Source organism: Anolis carolinensis, unplaced genomic scaffold (genome assembly GCF_035594765.1).
Source record: "Anolis carolinensis isolate JA03-04 unplaced genomic scaffold, rAnoCar3.1.pri scaffold_12, whole genome shotgun sequence".
Taxonomy (NCBI): Eukaryota; Metazoa; Chordata; class Lepidosauria; order Squamata; family Dactyloidae; genus Anolis; species Anolis carolinensis.
Genome location: NW_026943823.1, coordinates 7,473,084 through 7,489,455, shown reverse-complemented (window position 1 = coordinate 7,489,455; position 16,372 = coordinate 7,473,084). Strand labels below are relative to the sequence as shown.

The 16,372-nt window shown below is 48.2% G+C and overlaps 1 protein-coding gene across 3 annotated transcripts in view; it reads left to right on the top strand.

The window, feature by feature from the left end:
- Positions 1 to 16,372, top strand: part of bcorl1 (BCL6 corepressor like 1) — a 41,512-nt gene that overhangs the window by 23,070 nt on the left and 2,070 nt on the right. For 2 of the 3 annotated variants that reach the window (XM_008120224.3, XM_008120223.3), the window contains exons 2-13: positions 2,240 to 2,372; positions 3,989 to 4,079; positions 4,626 to 7,046; positions 8,666 to 8,798; positions 9,216 to 9,296; positions 9,420 to 9,881; positions 10,626 to 10,846; positions 11,384 to 11,596; positions 11,690 to 11,856; positions 12,976 to 13,121; positions 13,783 to 13,860; positions 15,755 to 15,908. In XM_008120224.3, coding sequence (XP_008118431.1) covers positions 2,287 to 2,372; positions 3,989 to 4,079; positions 4,626 to 7,046; positions 8,666 to 8,798; positions 9,216 to 9,296; positions 9,420 to 9,881; positions 10,626 to 10,846; positions 11,384 to 11,596; positions 11,690 to 11,856; positions 12,976 to 13,121; positions 13,783 to 13,860; positions 15,755 to 15,908 — 4,253 coding nt within the window. In that variant the 5' untranslated portion in view covers positions 2,240 to 2,286. The remainder of the gene's footprint in view (positions 1 to 2,239; positions 2,373 to 3,988; positions 4,080 to 4,625; positions 7,047 to 8,665; positions 8,799 to 9,215; positions 9,297 to 9,419; positions 9,882 to 10,625; positions 10,847 to 11,383; positions 11,597 to 11,689; positions 11,857 to 12,975; positions 13,122 to 13,782; positions 13,861 to 15,754; positions 15,909 to 16,372) is intronic. The other variant, XM_062963746.1, reaches the window with a different exon arrangement.

The window sequence follows — 16,372 nt, the reverse complement described above, 5'->3', positions numbered from 1 at the left end:
GACACCTATTTATTTTGTTGTTGTTGTATTTATATTCCCATTTGCCACAGAAGACTGTTCAAAGCAGGTCACAAACATTACAAAATACATTAGCTAGCTGAGTTTGTCAAAGACTGTAGGCTTATTTAATTGTTGGTATTGACCATGTTTTCATCCTGCTTTTTCTGAAAGCCCTTTGGGGCATTATAAATATGAATGATCCCAGGTATACTAAGAGCTTTAGGAGGCAGGTTAGACATGGAAAGGGAGTATTAGTTTGGAATCATCTAGTGTGTTTTAGGGCTAATCTGGGTCTGGAACCCAGAATTTGTCTCAGTCCTAACAAACCATATTACTGAACATGCTGCACTGTTGCTAGTGTCAGCTGAGTTCTATCCAGTGTTCAAACTTCAGGGGCCTTTTAGTATATAGTTTTAAAAAGATGTATAATTGCAATATACTTATTGCAATGGATTTAGACATTTTTTCCTTGAGGTAGTGTATTTCTTTTATGAAGCTCTCACTACATCTTCCCTAACCCTAAAACACAGGTGACAATGTGTTGTTGTTGTGAATCTGAAATTCTTTGCTCACCTGGAAGAGGTGGGGGACGGCATTGCTATTCAGAGTGATGCTTGGAATGTGGTTGTGCGAGTGCCACAAACACATACTATGCGCTTCCCAAATGTAGTGTCCTATGGGTGAGCTGGACAATGACTACTATCCCCACAGCCAGCATGGCTATGGCTGTGTTGGAACTGACTGGAGCTACAAGAGGCTGGCTGCATGTTATGAGAAATGCCATATAGGTGGCTGGCTTCGTGGTGAGGAAGAGCAGGGGGACATTTTGCGAATGGAAGGAGCTACCTACTTCTTCCTTGTGTTCCTGTTTTTATGGCCCGCATGTCCCAGCTGGGTGTAGGAGATGCTGCCATCAGGATGGTCTGTCCCGTGAACCTTCGCTGAGGGCACTTTGGCAGATTCCTTTGTGGAATTCTCTCCTTTCTTGGTGCCTCTCTCCTGCCCAGAAGGAGACCTCGCACAGCCTCCTCAGGAACTTTCCCTTGTGTTATTCCCCGCCCTGCACACACACATATATATACATTTTTGATTCTCTGGACTCCATTTTTCTGGTCGGGAGGGATTTCTTTCTCTCTCCCTTTCCCCCCTCTATTCCCTGGGAATGCCTCTGTCTGGCTCACTTCCCACATCCTCCCTGGGAAGAAAAAAAAAGAATGTGTTCAACAATGTGCATTTCTGTTGCTGCATCCTTCAAGAGGCCTTCGTGCTGCCTCTGACCCTGTCTTTCCTAGTGTTTGGGAAATATATGGCATCTAGCCCAGCGTTGGGCTTTCCTTTTGGCCCCCTCGTATATGCTCTTGCTCTTCCTTTAGCAGCCCTTTCCCCCCTTTTCTCTAGGTTTTCAATCTCCTTCCCCTTCACCCCCAAAGGTGTTTCTTTTTGGCTTTATGGCTTTGCATACCCAAAATGTTAGGGCAGCTTTCAAGCTGTAAGGAAGAGTGTTACGTCTGCAAGTCCTCATGAACCATAACCATCTTTGAATGCCTTGTACGGAGGAAAGTTCACGTTTATGCAGGAGTGGCAGGGATGATCTCTTGCTCAAGGTGGGCTGGACTGAAAGATCAGAGTCGCCCTGCAACGGAGTGAGCGATTCTGATCTTGAGGGATTTGTATCGCTGTTTCTCCACACTCCTACTGCATTGTACTGATTTCTGCTTTGAGTTCTTTCTCGGAATTGTACTTGTGCTTTCTACTGCTTATGAGATGCCATAGTATTCTCCCCTTTGGTTTGATCAGAATTCCCTTTCTCACTTCCCAAAGTGGCTCAAGGGCAAAAATTTGACAGCTGATGTCTTACAATTCTGTTCCAGGAGGCATGTTTTTTTTTTCCTTCCAATTTTTGCTGCCAGGCTACACTGGAGTAGGAAGCTAGAGAAAACAACTTATATCTTGAAAAAAGTTAAACTCCTGAATTCCCACTCCTCATCCTAATTATATACTAGATTTTTCTAAACTTGTCCCAGCATCTCAGGTGGGCAGGAAGTCAATTCCCACTGTCTAGCTGTACCATTTGGGTTTATGCAGCCAGACCATTCTTTGCACATAACAGCATCTCAGCTTAGCTTCCGCCTCTTTCCTTTTTATTTGTCCAAACTGTCCCTTGGAAGCCCTGCATAAACACAAATCAGCAGCCTGACTTTGATCTGGGCCTAATGCCATGTGGTTTGGCTTTTTGCAGGCGGAGCCCCTGGCTGGACCAGGCCTTTTTGGTGCTGAGCAGCTGTCATGATCTCAGCTGCACCGCTGTACAGCGGGGTGCACAACTGGACCGGCACTGAGCGGATTCGCATGTGCGGCCTCAACGAAGAGAGGTGAGATGTGGTGGAGAGGCTATGTTTGTAGCTGTACTCACTAGTGTTTACTAGGTTGTTTTATGGTGCTGTTGTTAACTACTTCTCGGTTTGTGCCGATAGAAAACAGTATAGAAGTATTTCTAATAAAGTAATTATTGGGTTCTTTCTGAAATGAAAATTGGGAGGGAGCATGCTCTATTTTTTTTTTAAAGTATACTTTTGTTTCTTTGCTCCAGTGATTTGAAATGAAGTAATTTGTTGGAACTTAAGAAATGATGGTTGCAAGCTTAATTCTACTTTTCCTTTACGTTTCTCAGGATTGGTTTGGTCTGTTGTTTATTTCTTTCTCTGACACTCGCACATATATCTTGAGAACAGCCTTTTGAGATAGGCAAGGTTTAGCCTATGGTCTGCAAGTGAGCTTCATAGACCCCTTCCACACTGCCATATAATCCAAATTATCGAACTAGATTGTATGAGTCTACACTGCCATATAATCCAGTTCCAGGCAGTTAATCTGGATTTTATATGGCAGTGTAGAGGGGGCTAACATTGATGGGGGATTTCAGCTGGATCTCTCTCTTCCTGGGCCCCTTCTACACTGCCATATAATCCAGAATATCAAAGCAGATAATCCACATTATCTTGTTTGAACTGGATTATATAAGTCTATACTGCCATATAATCCAGATTATCAAAGCAGATAATCCAGATGTTATATGGCAGTGTAGAAAGGGCCCTGGTCTGGCATTGTAAAAACTACACTGCACGTGTCTTAAAATACTAAATTTGGCAGGGTGCTATTTAATAATAAAGACAATATTTAAAACAAAGCAATGTTATATTGTTATGTGGGTCTAAATGCTATTATTTGTTGCAGCTAGAGGTGGATCTATTGAATCAGTTGAATTTATATATCTGTTGACTTAGCATTACCATTGCCATTTGATTTCATGTGTCTTCTCTAACAGGGACTAACCAACAGATTCCAGCTTTGTGTTTCCCATTTGTCTGTCTTTGTTTTTATCTGGGAGTAGGAAAGTGACAAATTCCAAAAATGCCAAGTTTGAATACTAAAATTGTGCTAGGTCTTTGAAATAGCGAGAAATGTTGTTTTCACTTGTAATCCTAAACCCAGGTGGGGGTTAGTTTCATGTACTTCTTTCTCATGCCAGCATCAAACTACTGATGCCTCCCAGACTGTTTTCTTTTTGTCTTTCCAGCATGATCAAATTAATCACAATACAAGCTACCTGTAGCCTAGGTTATATTGCTACCAATTCTGTTTGCAGATTCTTCTTGGCTTGTTTTCATGCACTTCACTATAACCACAGATTTGAATGTAACACAAAGTTGCCCTTTTCTTGTGTGTTTGCCCTGTCTTGTGAAGCAGACGTCACCTGGTTTGCACATCTTTTAGGACAAGGGTTGTAAAAATATGGTCCATGAGCCATCTTTGGCCAGCACAGACTTGTGGCCATTCTTAGTGAAGCCATGTTGGCAAGAAAGACCAGAAGGCTTTCCAGAGACAGGATGGGAGTGCGTATTTGGACTGGTAGTTCCAGCGGTAGTTCTTTCAGGTTTAAGAGACAATTTGGGAGTCTCACTGTATCTCTCTTCTTTTTCTCCAACAGGAGAGCCCCACTTTCTGATGAAGAATCCAGCACCAGCGGCTCCCAGCATCTGGGTTCCCCTGAATTCTGTGTTGGCAGCAGCTTTTCCAAGGTGAGGAGAGCCAGAAATTTCAGCCCTAGTTAAGTCTTAACCTTGTAATAGTAATGTCAGGAATTCACCGCTGCAAAATGTGGCAATGACCACAACTTCAATGCCTTTTTAAAAAGAGCCTTAGACAAACCATGGAGGACAAGCTGATCTATCAATACCTAGGCTTTAGAAAAGTTTCGCTGTTAAGATTGGATTGGATTGCAAATGCATGTCATGCTATCAGAGGGTTCAAGCTATATGCCAAAAAAGTAACTTTCCCAAGTTCTGATCAGTAGCTATTTTCTGTATCTTAGGATGGATCTGCACTGCCATATAATCTAGTTTCAGAATGCAGATTAACTCTATTGAACTGGATCATATGATAGTGTAGATCCAACCTTAGTAACAAGGTGTTTGCTTTGCATATAGAATGTCTCTGGTTTATTCTGCAGAATCACCAGGTTAAATGTTAATGTTAGAATTTCAGAGCCCCTCCACCCTACCAGTTTCCAGAACCCCTATGACCAAAGAGCGAGTGTTCCCTTACTCTGTTCTGTGCTGTTGCAGGTGGAGCTCACAGCAGTTTCGAGTAGCGGCAGCAGCAGCAGCCAGGGATTTGAGGCTGAAGGCATCGTGGAGGAGAAATTTGGGCCCAAGCTTGAAGAGCAGTCCCGCAGAGCAGACTGTGCTAAGAAGGCCTTGAAGGGCAGCGATGCCAAGCCAGATGAAGTTCAAGAGGCAGAACCTGCAAAGCCGGAGAACAGCAGCCCAGACTGTATGTGGCCGCCTGCTAAGGAGGCGGCGGACGTTCCCCCTGCTTGCCCAAAGACTCTGGAGAGCGAGCAGGCGGGGAAAGAGAAGACTAGCCCGGCCGTTGGCGTCATCCTGGCTGCTTCCACTGCTGCCCCAACTGCCAGCAGCAGCGGCAACACCTTGGCCACTGTCCCAGCCACCATCACCTTGAAAAGTGTCTGCTTCTCAACATCTCAGGCCTCTGCTATGCAAAAAATGGCCCTTTCTTTCCCCCCAGGAGCAGTCCTAACCCCCAGCCAGCCTGTGGTTTACCTCCCACCGCTTCCAAATACACTTGGGGTCTCCTCCACCCTCGCCTTGCCCGTCTTACCCTCCTTCCAGCAGGACGCTTGTCTTCCTGGTCTCCTTACCCCCTCCGAACTGCATTCTTTTCCATATGCCTTTTCTGTCTCCAGGCCCGTGGCCGCCGATCCCAAAACAGTTTCTGTGGAGGCGAGTCAGTTGAGCTGCCCTTCGTCATCGTCAGGAGAGAATAGTACTCCTGCGACCCCGGCCCCCGCCCTTCCCACCAATGGATCAGATCTTTCTCCCAGCACTCCTGCTCTGGTGGTGTCATCGTGTGCCACTGCCATCCCCTTGTCGGGGGCCACCGCTGTGCTTGCCAGGGCCTCAGCAGCCCCGGAGCAACTTCCCTCAGGTTTGCTGGCCTCCATCTCCCCTCTGAAATCTCCTCCGCAGCTGGAGCGCGAGATGGTGGCCTCCCCAGAGTGCAGCGAGATGCCCCTCGACCTCTCCTCCAAGTCCAATCGGCAGAAACTTCCCCCCCCCAGCCAGCGCAAGACACCGCCCATGCCTGTCCTGACTCCAATACATGCCAGTAGCAAGGCGCTCCTGGCCACGGCTCTCCCAAAGTCCCAGCGGTTGGCTCAAGCTGTGGGCAACCCGGGCACCGCCTCGCCCTTTGTCATCTTCCCGGAGTTCCTGCGCAATGGGGAGCAGGGCCCCTGGGTGAAGAGCTCAACCACCCTCATTAGTGCCATCCCAGGCACCTATGTTGGGGTGGCCAACCCTGTGCCCGCTTCCGTCTTGCTGGGCAAGGATTCCGGGGTCACCTTTAGCAAGGACCAGCACCATCTTCCCAAGCAGGAACTGATTTCCATTATTGATCAGGGGGAGCCCCGCAATACTGGGCCACCACCACCTGGGAAGAAGAAGGGGGGTGGGGAGGGGCAAGCGGATCCTCCACGGCAGCTGCTCCCTAGCCGAGGCACTGCGGGGCCCATCTTGCGCCCAGCCAAGGAGCTGCCCCTTTGGAGCCCCAGCCAAGGGAACCTTTTCTCTCGATGTTCGGTCAAGGGGAGGCCTGCCACCCCTCATCTCCTGCCTGTCGGGTGGTCCCACTTCCAGCCGGGGCCTCTCCTTTCCATCGGTATCTCAGCAGCTGGGCAGCTGCCTCTGAACCCAGTTGGACTTACAAAGCCAGCCAGCGCTAGTGAGCCAGCCACCTTCCCTGCAGTCCAGCCTGCTGAGCCTGCACAACTGGTGCAGAAGCCCCCTGAAGCCCCCACTCAGGGCAAAGGCTGCAAGATGGCCTTGCCCAATGCAGCCAGCCCTTTGTGTGTCTCGCCGGCTCTTCAGACCAGCCTCGCAGATGCCAGGGGCCCCAAGGGCGTGGCCCCAAACTGTGTGTCCGAGAGAGCAGAGCCCGACTCTGTAGCTGAAGCCGCCCCACAGACTGAAGCACCTCAAGAAGGCTGCAGGCACAAACGCACCATGGACACCAAACCTAAGAATCAATTTCTGACTGCCTACTTGGCCCATGGCTTGCCCCTGGCCAACCAGCCAAATGTGCGAACCGTCTCCGAATCAGCACCCCCCGCTGAGAGCCAGCGCAAGGACCGGAGGTGTGACCTCCCCCGGAGCCAGCCGAAAACGGAAGCCCCTCCCTCGGTGCTTCAGGTAGACCTTAGCCGGGTAAAGAAGGAGCCAGTGGATCCGGAAATCTCGTTTTCCTCTGGCACTTGCCCACACTCTGGGGCTGCCCCACGAGACCCTCACGAGAAGGCCAAGATCAAAGGAGTGGCCCATATCAAAGTGGAAGGCGGCTTCTCCTGCAAGCCCAACCGTCAGCACGAGGGACCGGACCGTCAGGCCCATAAGAAGTCAAAGTGCCGAGTGGGCAATGAATCGATGACGTCCTGCAGGTCAGACAACCAGAGCCAGCACAACCGTAAGGTAAGTGACACAGCAGTTGCTGGAACAGCTTCAAAGTGGGACTTGGGACCCTTTGTCAGCACTAATTCCTTGCTGAGTGTTATGGCCGGGTGCAGTTGGAATGAAGCTGACACATGAAAGCAGGCAAAAATAAAATAAAATTTCTCAAACTAGGATTGATTCCTAGAAATTAATTGGGAATTCTGATCTCTTGGTAGCACTTTCAGTATTGCAAGCAAAGAGGTTTTCTCATGGCCTTAATCGCAATATTTGGGAACATTTGGGGATATACTTTGTCTGATTCTGTCACAAGTGCCTCATGGCAAGTGCATGAGGCTACAGTGGTTATAACTGCTAGTTAACATTAGTATTGTATTGGGCTTTAAGGCTAAATAGTGTCTGTCTGTCCATGATTTATTTATCTATTACTGACCTATTCTGTATGAGTGTATCTCAGGGTACATTCAGTAAAGTCATGTGAAAAATAATTTACAATTATTTTAATTCAAACGAAACAAGAGCCGTTGTCCAGCAGATGAAAAACCCCATAGACCCCAAATGTTGGGACTTTAATCTGCTACTAAAATAAGGGCAGTGTTGGTGCCAGGTCTGCATCCAAGGTGCAAGCATTCCACATCTGCAAAAAAGAACTCTCCCATTTCTCCACCTTTTAAGATGTTCTCAAGCTTTTCTTGCATTTGACCTAATTGCAACCTTCTTAGTCAGCTGTGGGACCTGGAAGCAGGCTTGCTTGTAGTTCAGTTTCGTAAATGGGAATATGACTCTTGCAGTCTTGCAGGTGTCTTGGAATGGGCGTCCAAGAGGCTGTATCTTGAAATACCACACCCACCAAAAGACACATAGTTGTATGTCATGTGCCACAATAGGTTCTGATCCACTCCAGTGCTCACCATGGTCCCAGGTTAGCTGTTACTGGGTTGAATCTCTGCCCTCTAGAAACCACAGTCTGACCCCGAGGGAAGGCCTAGTTGAGACCAGTTCCTAAAGCTGCATGTAGTATTGTGGGCAGATACCAGACTCTTGAGCTGTCTTTTCCCATAGTAGTGCGCCCAGCTCACTATGCTCTTGCCATATGAGGGTAATCCCTGCCTTTTGTGGTTTGGTGGTAGTCAGGGAAGGCCCCTTTTCAGAGTGTCCCTATATTTTCCTTTTTATCTTGGAAAAGCTGAGCCTGTTCATATGTTATATTTGCATTACAATAATGGTTGATGATGAAGAGTGTTATAATGCAATGTATTCTAGCAAACATCAGGTTGTGGAGGGGTATATTAAGCAGAATTTTGTGAGTTTTTGCCAGGAGGTTTTTTGAGTCTGATGTGCTACTTTGAGTTCTCATTTTGTTTTACTTACTGGTGTACACTGGTATGTTTATTTACTGCACTTATTTGGCTTTGTGTTTGAATTAGTGAGTTGTGGGATAAATATGTAAAGTTTACAACAGGAACGGGCAAACTTTATTCCTCCAGGTGTTTTGGACTTCAACTCCCACCATTCCTAACAGCCTATCGGTGTGGGCGTTGAAGTCCAAAACACCTGGAGGGATAAAGTTTGCCCATGCTTGGTTTACAAAGTGGGCATGACATGTTCACAGTTGTTGTGCGCTGTCTCCCCCTTTGCAGTGGCGGAAGCACCATGGGGACCTCCATGAGATGAGCAAAAGGGAGGGCCGCTCGGGCTCCACAAAAGACCGAGGCAGTCTCCGCGCCAAGCGAAAGCGGCGGAAACTATCTCCAGGATATCATTGCGAAGAAGGTATTGAGCACCAGCTGGGGCTTGGGGCTTGGGCTGCATCCCCTTTCTCAGGGGGCTCTTTGTGCCGACGGAATGGGCATCTTCGGTAGATGTTAGCAGGGATCTTTTCCTTGCTGTCTCCGTCTTTTTTGGGATCAAGTAATGGGATCTTCATTACCAACTCTAGAAACAGTCCTTAGCCGTGGAATAGAATTTTTTCACTTTTTTACTCAAAGCATGTAAATACATTGTCAAAAGCTTCCATGGCCGGAATCACTGAGTTGCTGTGAGTTTTTCAGGCTGTAAAAGTTCTTCTGGTAGCTAGAGTCTGTGAGAAGCGATTTCTTGAGTCGATAGTTGTGTCTTTTGGAGCTGGGTCTGGTTTTCAGAGATGTCCCATCTCTGTTTCATTCAACCGCTTCTTCGACCCATTCCCAGGTTACGCCGAGAAGAAGGCGAAGAACAATTTCCGGGACTTTATTCCGGTGGTGCTGAGCAGCCGGACTCGCAGCCAGTCAGGTTAGTGGTTGAGCAAATAGGATTCCTGAGACCCGGCTGGGCTGATCGAGCCTCGAGACTTCTTATGGTAAAGTGTGTATATATGGTAATTCCTTAATGCTTTTTCTTTACTTCTTCTTGCAGGGAGCGTAGGGGGATCCTCAGGCAGTATGTTAGGGGACTGTGATGCTGCTGGGCAGGAAATCATGCCTATGCTGGACGAGGAGGAAGAGGAGGAGGAAGACAGTGATGAGGACAGTGACGAGGAAGAGACTGGGCTCTCCTTGAAGCATCACAGGCTGAGGAAATCCCACCGCCTCTCCGCTCACCTGGGCTGTAGAGACAGGCAGCGGGACCGGTCAGAAAGGGGCACCTTCCCCCTGAGCAAAAGCAGGGACGCTCTGTGGCAAGAAGAAGCTGCGAGGCAACTGTGGGGCTGCAAGAAGGAGGAGGAGGAGGAGGAGGAAGAGGAGGAGGCCGGCCACGTTAAAAGGAAGAAAAGGCGGCGGCAGAAAAGCTGGAAATACCAGACCGGAGAGTACTTGATAGAGCGGGAGAAAGAAGAGCACACCAGCTGCTGCCATAAGCGGCGGAAATCAAAAGCAGGTAACGAGAGGGAGACGGCGGGATGTAGATGGGTTGGAGCCGCGAGTCTTTTGGCTTAAGCTCTGCACTGTTGATTGCTCAAATGTTGTACTTAACAAGAGGGCAAATAGGAAGTAGTTGTCACTACTCTGTCTTCTGGTGCACATTTTTAGATTTTCATAAGCATAAGACACTGGAAGACAGATGAACGACTGATGTTTCAGGTTGGCCGGGTGCCTCCTGCTGCAGGAAGGCCAGCCGTGGACTGCCACCCTGTTCATCCAGGGGAAAACTGAGCTTCCTGTGCTGCGTAGGACGGTGCTGCGGCCTCTTTGCGCATGGGCAGCCGCGGCCACCAGGGGGCAGGCTTCCCCCGCACATGTTCCGCAGCCGTAGAGGTGCCTCGAGAGAGAGCGGAGAGTGTGCCTTGTTGGGAAACAAAAAAGGCAAAAAGTGTGTGGGGTTGAGTGCAGCTTCTGTTCCGAACCCTTGTGGCATTCCTGGCCTCCTTCTGCTTCCCTCGATCTGTAGCCGCCTGCATCCTTTGCTCTCCTGGGTCTCTTGTCAAAGACAACAAATGGCCCATTTGCCTACATCCTTTGGTTCCGGACAACATTGTGCCATCTTTTCTCACTGCTCCTGCTCCTCCCTTCTTTTTCTGCTTGGGAGGTCATTTGATGCTTAGCCAAAGTCTGCCACTTCCCCAGGTTCCTCTGCTTCTTATCCTCATTGATCCTGTTGTTTCCTCTCTGGTTTGCTTGTTAGACTTCAGGTATCGGAAGCACAAGGGCTCAGAATCCAGAAAAGGCTCAGAGTTGTGCCTGCGGAGCAAGCTCCCTCAGGCCCTCCAGAATCACCTGGACTTCCGCAATGGATTCCTTCTGGATCACTCTGATTCGGCGCCCATCCAGGAGGTTCTAGACAAACCCTCTGGGAAGCGCAAATGCAAAACCAAGCACCTGTCGGGCGTCTGTGAAGAGGGAAAGGTATGGAGTCGCTGTTGCTTTTACGGTGGTCTGAGGGAAGATCAAATAACAGGAATGGGAACTCAAGCAGTGTCCTGTGCTCACAGGTGGAGTTCATTGCTTCCGTACAAAAAGTCCCAGACTTGACCCTTGGCATCCCAAATAAAAACCCATCCATGGTGAAGGTCACATCTTAAACCCTGAGAGGGCCACTGCCAATTGAAGTAGGGAGTGATGGGTTGAACAGTCAATTTGTCTGACTTGGTATAAAGCAGGTTAATTAAATCAAGGCTCTCTTCTGCCTTTTGTGGCATTCAAAGCAGCGAATAATATAATCAACACTCAGGTGGTGGTGGTGGTGAGTGTGGTTTCCTCACTATTGTCCAGACACAACTTGCACAGAAAAGATGGGTATCTGCCAGCATACTTGGGTATTGTGCATAGTGCGTTGGCTTTCCAGAACCCAGTTTTTTTCTGGTTTATGGTTCTGCTCCATAAGCACAATCTAATGCTGCCCTGAATCAATCCCATCAGACTTGCTCTATCTTGGTTGTTTAGGGCAAGGCACGTTGGAACCAGTCAAAGTCCCGCTCCCCGAAGAAGGCTCAGGAGCCTTCCCTGCCCAGCAAATCCCGGTCGCACAGCTCAGAGAAACACCGCAGCATGGAGCACACCGCAGCCCCTCCGGTGCCCCCTGAAGCCCGGCGCCTGATAGTGAACAAAAATGCCGGGGAAACGCTGCTGCAGAGAGCTGCCCGGCTCGGCTACAAGGTAAGTCCCACTTGGAAGGGAAAGAGTAAGGCAGTGAATGGCGCCTGGTGGACCTTGTTACTGATGTTGGGATGTGGCTTGTCCTTCCTTCAGGATGTGGTGATGTATTGCCTGCAGAAGGAAAACAACGACGTTAACCATCGGGATAACGCTGGCTACACAGCCCTGCACGAGGCCTGCGCCCGAGGCTGGATAGACATCCTGCACATCTTGCTGGAGCACGGGGCAAACGTCAACTGCAGCGCACAGGACGGCACCAGGCAAGTGCACTACCAACCAGGCACCACAGTCATTGGAGGCTTGGCTATTTATTTATTCGTGTCAGGAGCGGCTTAAGAAACTGCAAGTCGCTTTTGGTGTGAGAGAATTTGTTGTCTGCAAGGATGTTGCCCAGGGGACGCCCGGATGTTTGATGTTTTACCATCCTGTGGGAGGCTTCTCTCATGTCCCCGCATGGGGAGCTGGAGCTGATAGAAGGGGATCACCTGCTCTCTCCGGATTCGAACTGCCGACCTTTTGGTCAGCTGTCCTGCTGGCACAAGGGTTTAACCCCTTGTGCCACTGGGGGCAGAAATTTAATGACGTCAAGCAATTTTGCTTCACGTCAAGGGCTTATCCATTTCATGCTGGGCTGGGACCATTTGAAACAGACAGCTGGAGAGACTTCTGTCGAAATGATTTAACTCTAAAAACAAAAAACAGATCATCCTGAATTCTGGGCAAGGCAACAGCAATTGGCTCCACATGGTTCTCCATACCCTGTAGGCTGGTGGCCCATGGCAAGGATTGTTAGAATGGGGTCACTGACTGGCAGCAGGGTCTCTGACAGAAGTCTATTCAACTGATTTGACTGACTGTAAAGAAAAGACTTGTGTTTGGCCTCTAAGTGGGGTCTCTTCTTCTTTGTCTGGCATTTAAAAGAGTGTGACATTATTTATTTATAACTGAGTGATTCCATAGCTTTACTGAGGATATCTCTTTTGAGCTGTGGCCATTTCCCCACATTTAAGAATATTTCATGTTCTGGGACTCTGGCCAGAGAAGGAGCAAAACAAGAACCCACAAAGGCACTCAAAGTGTTGTGTGGACACAAGCAGGTGGGATGGTGCATATCATGAGTTATGAAGGGTCCTCAGAAATAGGTTTCCTCTTAGCTCTTGTGTTTCTTATGTCTGGAGGGACTAGAGAGACCTGGATGATCTTTGGCCAGAGCTTTTGCACTACAACTACCATCGTACTCCATTGTACCCTATCCAGCATCGCCATGCTGGGGATTCATTGGGGTTGTAATTTTAAAAAATGATTTTTCTAAGTGGCTGATATACTCCAGATCTTTGGTTGCTATGTAATGTAATGAGCATGTTCTCCTTGCCGTGCAGGCCTGTCCATGATGCAGTGGTGAACGACAACCTGGAGACCATGTGGCTCTTGCTCTCTTATGGTGCTGACCCCACCTTGGCTACCTACTCAGGGCAGACTGCCTTGAAGCTGGCCAGCAGTGAGGGGATGAAAACCTTCCTTAATGGTAAGAGCTTTCTTGGGGTTGCCTTGGCTTTCTTTTCTTGCCTTTACCCCCTGTTCCATCAGTGCTTCTGTAAATAAATCCTTTCAGTTACTGAAAACAGATCTATTGGTTTCATTGCTGAATGATAATTCAACTTGTAGCTAAATTTCATACACTGAGTTGGCCCGTTGTGGTCGGGACTAGCAGTAGGAATAACTCCCCATGCCCCAAATGTTGTGCAAGAATGGGAACTTCATGTGTATTTGACAGAAAAGATTCCTGATTTTGCAAAGAGAATCTGTTTCTGGAGAAGAGATGTGTGGCACTTCATATTTTTCTGCCCTGATTCACCACTTTTTCCCACTGAAAGAGAATTTTGAGTAGATTCACGTTGGGTATGCCTTGTAAACATTGCATTGGGGGTGGGACACTTGGCCCTGGAAGTCATCCTGGACTTGGTCTCTCATCAGTGGTTGAAGCCTCTTTCAGAGATGCAGTCCAACATCTTCCAGGGAATTATGTCCTCTTCCCCTTTGGGTTAGATTTTGCAGGAGATGAGAACTTGTACTGTGAAGTTGGCAAACCAGCATAGATATATATAGCATGATACTGTTTTCATACACAGTGCAGTGCGTAAACCTTTGAAAAGTGCAACTGACTTGTTTCTGTGTTCTTCTTGCAGATTACCTCTTAGATCTGCAGGGGCGAGCCAATGATGACCCCCAGACAGCCTGGGACTTCTACAGCAGTGCTGTGCTAGGTGAGGCAAAGACCTCTAGCCCCACTTTTCTAGCATGATGAATGGTGGGCTGGTTTCCTGCTCTGTGGGGATGTGGGAGGCTTAGAGCAAAGAGAGGCCAAATAGGAAGATTTTCCCCCTTTTGATTCCTGCTTGCAGCATCCTTAGAAGCTACTGCTTTGAGGTCTCCCCTCCCATGACCTCTGAAATGAAGAAATTCTTAGGAATTTTGGCTTATTTTTCCTGAGTGTAGTGTCCACTCACTTTTGCTTCCTCTTCCCATCCTCAGGAGTTGGTTTACGATCCTCTTTTATCCGGTTATATTGGTTTTATTATATAATTGTTCTTGAATTTGCTTATTTTACTTGATTATTTTGTTGCTTTTGTTTTTATATGTTTTTACTTGTTATACTTTGTTCTTTCTTTGGGCTTGGACCTATGTTAGCCCCCCCCCCCCCCCCCCCCCGTCCCTTTGGGGAGATGGTGGCAGGATATAAAAATAAATTATTATTATTATTATTATTATTATTATTATTATTCAATGACACAGCAAACAAGATTTCGTATCACAAAATCACAGGTCGAACACTTCCCAAGTGTCTAGGACTGTGTGATGTATTTTCAGATGATGCGTGCAGATCCCAGTAGGGTGGCCTTTTGCAGTTGGCAGATTATTATTATTACTATTGCTATTATTATTAAACTAAATAGGAAAAACGAAGGGTTGCCTCTAACCTGGGATCCCTGTCTTGTCACTCCTCTTGCAAGCCAAAGTCTGAAGCTAGGATTTGAATCAGGCTTGTTGGGAAGTGACAAGCCGGGAACTGAGTTTGGACCTAACGGCCCAATTATTGCTCTTTGATTTAGGTTGCTGATAAATCAGACAAAGCAAAAAAGGCCAGTGTGCTGACCACTATATTTTCTCGTGAATATCAGGCTATGATTCTTCTGAATCCTGGGTCATTTTGTGCAGCCCACCGACACTGGTTTGGTTGTGCCTGAGAGAAGAGTCTTTCGTTTCAGAACGGAATGAGTTTAGAAGTGGACTTTTGGTAGTTTCTCTTGTCTTTGTCTGCTTTCCTTCATTTCCTGCTTACTCAGCCCATATGCAGCTGTTGGTCATTGAGGGCAAGCCAGAAATCTCAGGATAGAAATAGCTTTGCTTGTCTTGCTCCAGAGTTCAGGCTGATTTTACGGGAGCCCAGGAAGCCATTGCTTGTGTATTTTTTTTAAAGTGAGATAGCAACATGTGGAGCTGAAAACCCAGTCTCTTTGTTTGGATGACAGGCTAAGAATTTGGCTTTCCCTTTTCTGCCTTTGGTAGAGGGAGCTAGTTTGTTTGTTTGTTTGGATTCTTCAGGGAAGCCAAAGAGCTTAGTTGTATCTCTCTTGAACAAATGATTCAATTGGAGCACATGAGCATATTTTATTTTCCTCAGTATAGTTAGTTTGACATACTTCTCTCAGCCTTCCTTCCTTCTCCCAACTGTTGAAAATCTTTCTCTCTGGCTTCTGAAAAGTCGGGGAATGGGGTCCATTTGCCCCCTTTCAGAAATCTCTGCAGGTGCAAGGTCTGCATGCATGCTGTATCCACTTTGTGCTACTAATTTGTGTCTAGAGAAAATTCAACACGCCACAGCCAGGTGGGTGGGTGGGTGGTCTCTGAATGGGGAAGATGTGTTTTTGGGCAGTGCACCTAAGCTCATGCCGGAGACCCCTGTGCTCTGGGCTTTCACTCTGGCCAGTGTTGGGGTTGCTATGGCAATGGCTGGCCATCCAGCAAGTGAACTGGGTACAGCATAGCCTGGGGAGCAAAGCTCTGTGTTGGTTTGTGTGAAACGCGTATGTGTGTGTGGGCACTGTATTATTGTTTCCCCTCCTCTCACCTCCCCCTCCCCTGCACCCTTCCTTTCAGAGGGGAAAGACGAGATCGGCTGCGACCTTCTGCTCAACCCTCCTGGGAGCTCAGACCAGGAGGAAGACGAGCAGGACTCGGACCGCTTCGTGTTTGAGTTCTCCGACAAGCAGCTGCTCCCCTGCTACAACCTGCAAGTGTCTGTCTCCCGGGGGTGAGTGCGGGCTGGCAGGGCAGGGCTGGGATGGGCGTTTGGGACCGTGCCAGCGGACCACCCCTCTGCTCCCTGCAAGTCATAAAGGGCCTTTCTGATTGGCAGCTGACCAGTAGGGGAAGGAGGGGCCAGGCATTTGGAGACAAAGGAGCCAGGAGCAGCTTTGGGGAGCCTTGGAGAAGGAGTGGGCGCATTTGCATCTGATTGCCAAATCCCACCTGCCCCTTTGCCTTCCTCAGCTGGAGCGTGCCAGCTGCTCTGAGAAGGGAGAGCCATTTAGATAGCCTGCGGTGGCAAAGGACGGGATGAAAAAAAGAAACAAAAGTGATGTTGGAGAACAGGGTCGCACTCTGTGCTTGCGTTTAATTCTGCATGTTGAGATGGAGGCCTTCCAAAAGGACTGGTTCTTTTATGCAGGTTTGGGGTAGTGGATGTAGGGACTAGAACCCTGTATCTACAAAAAT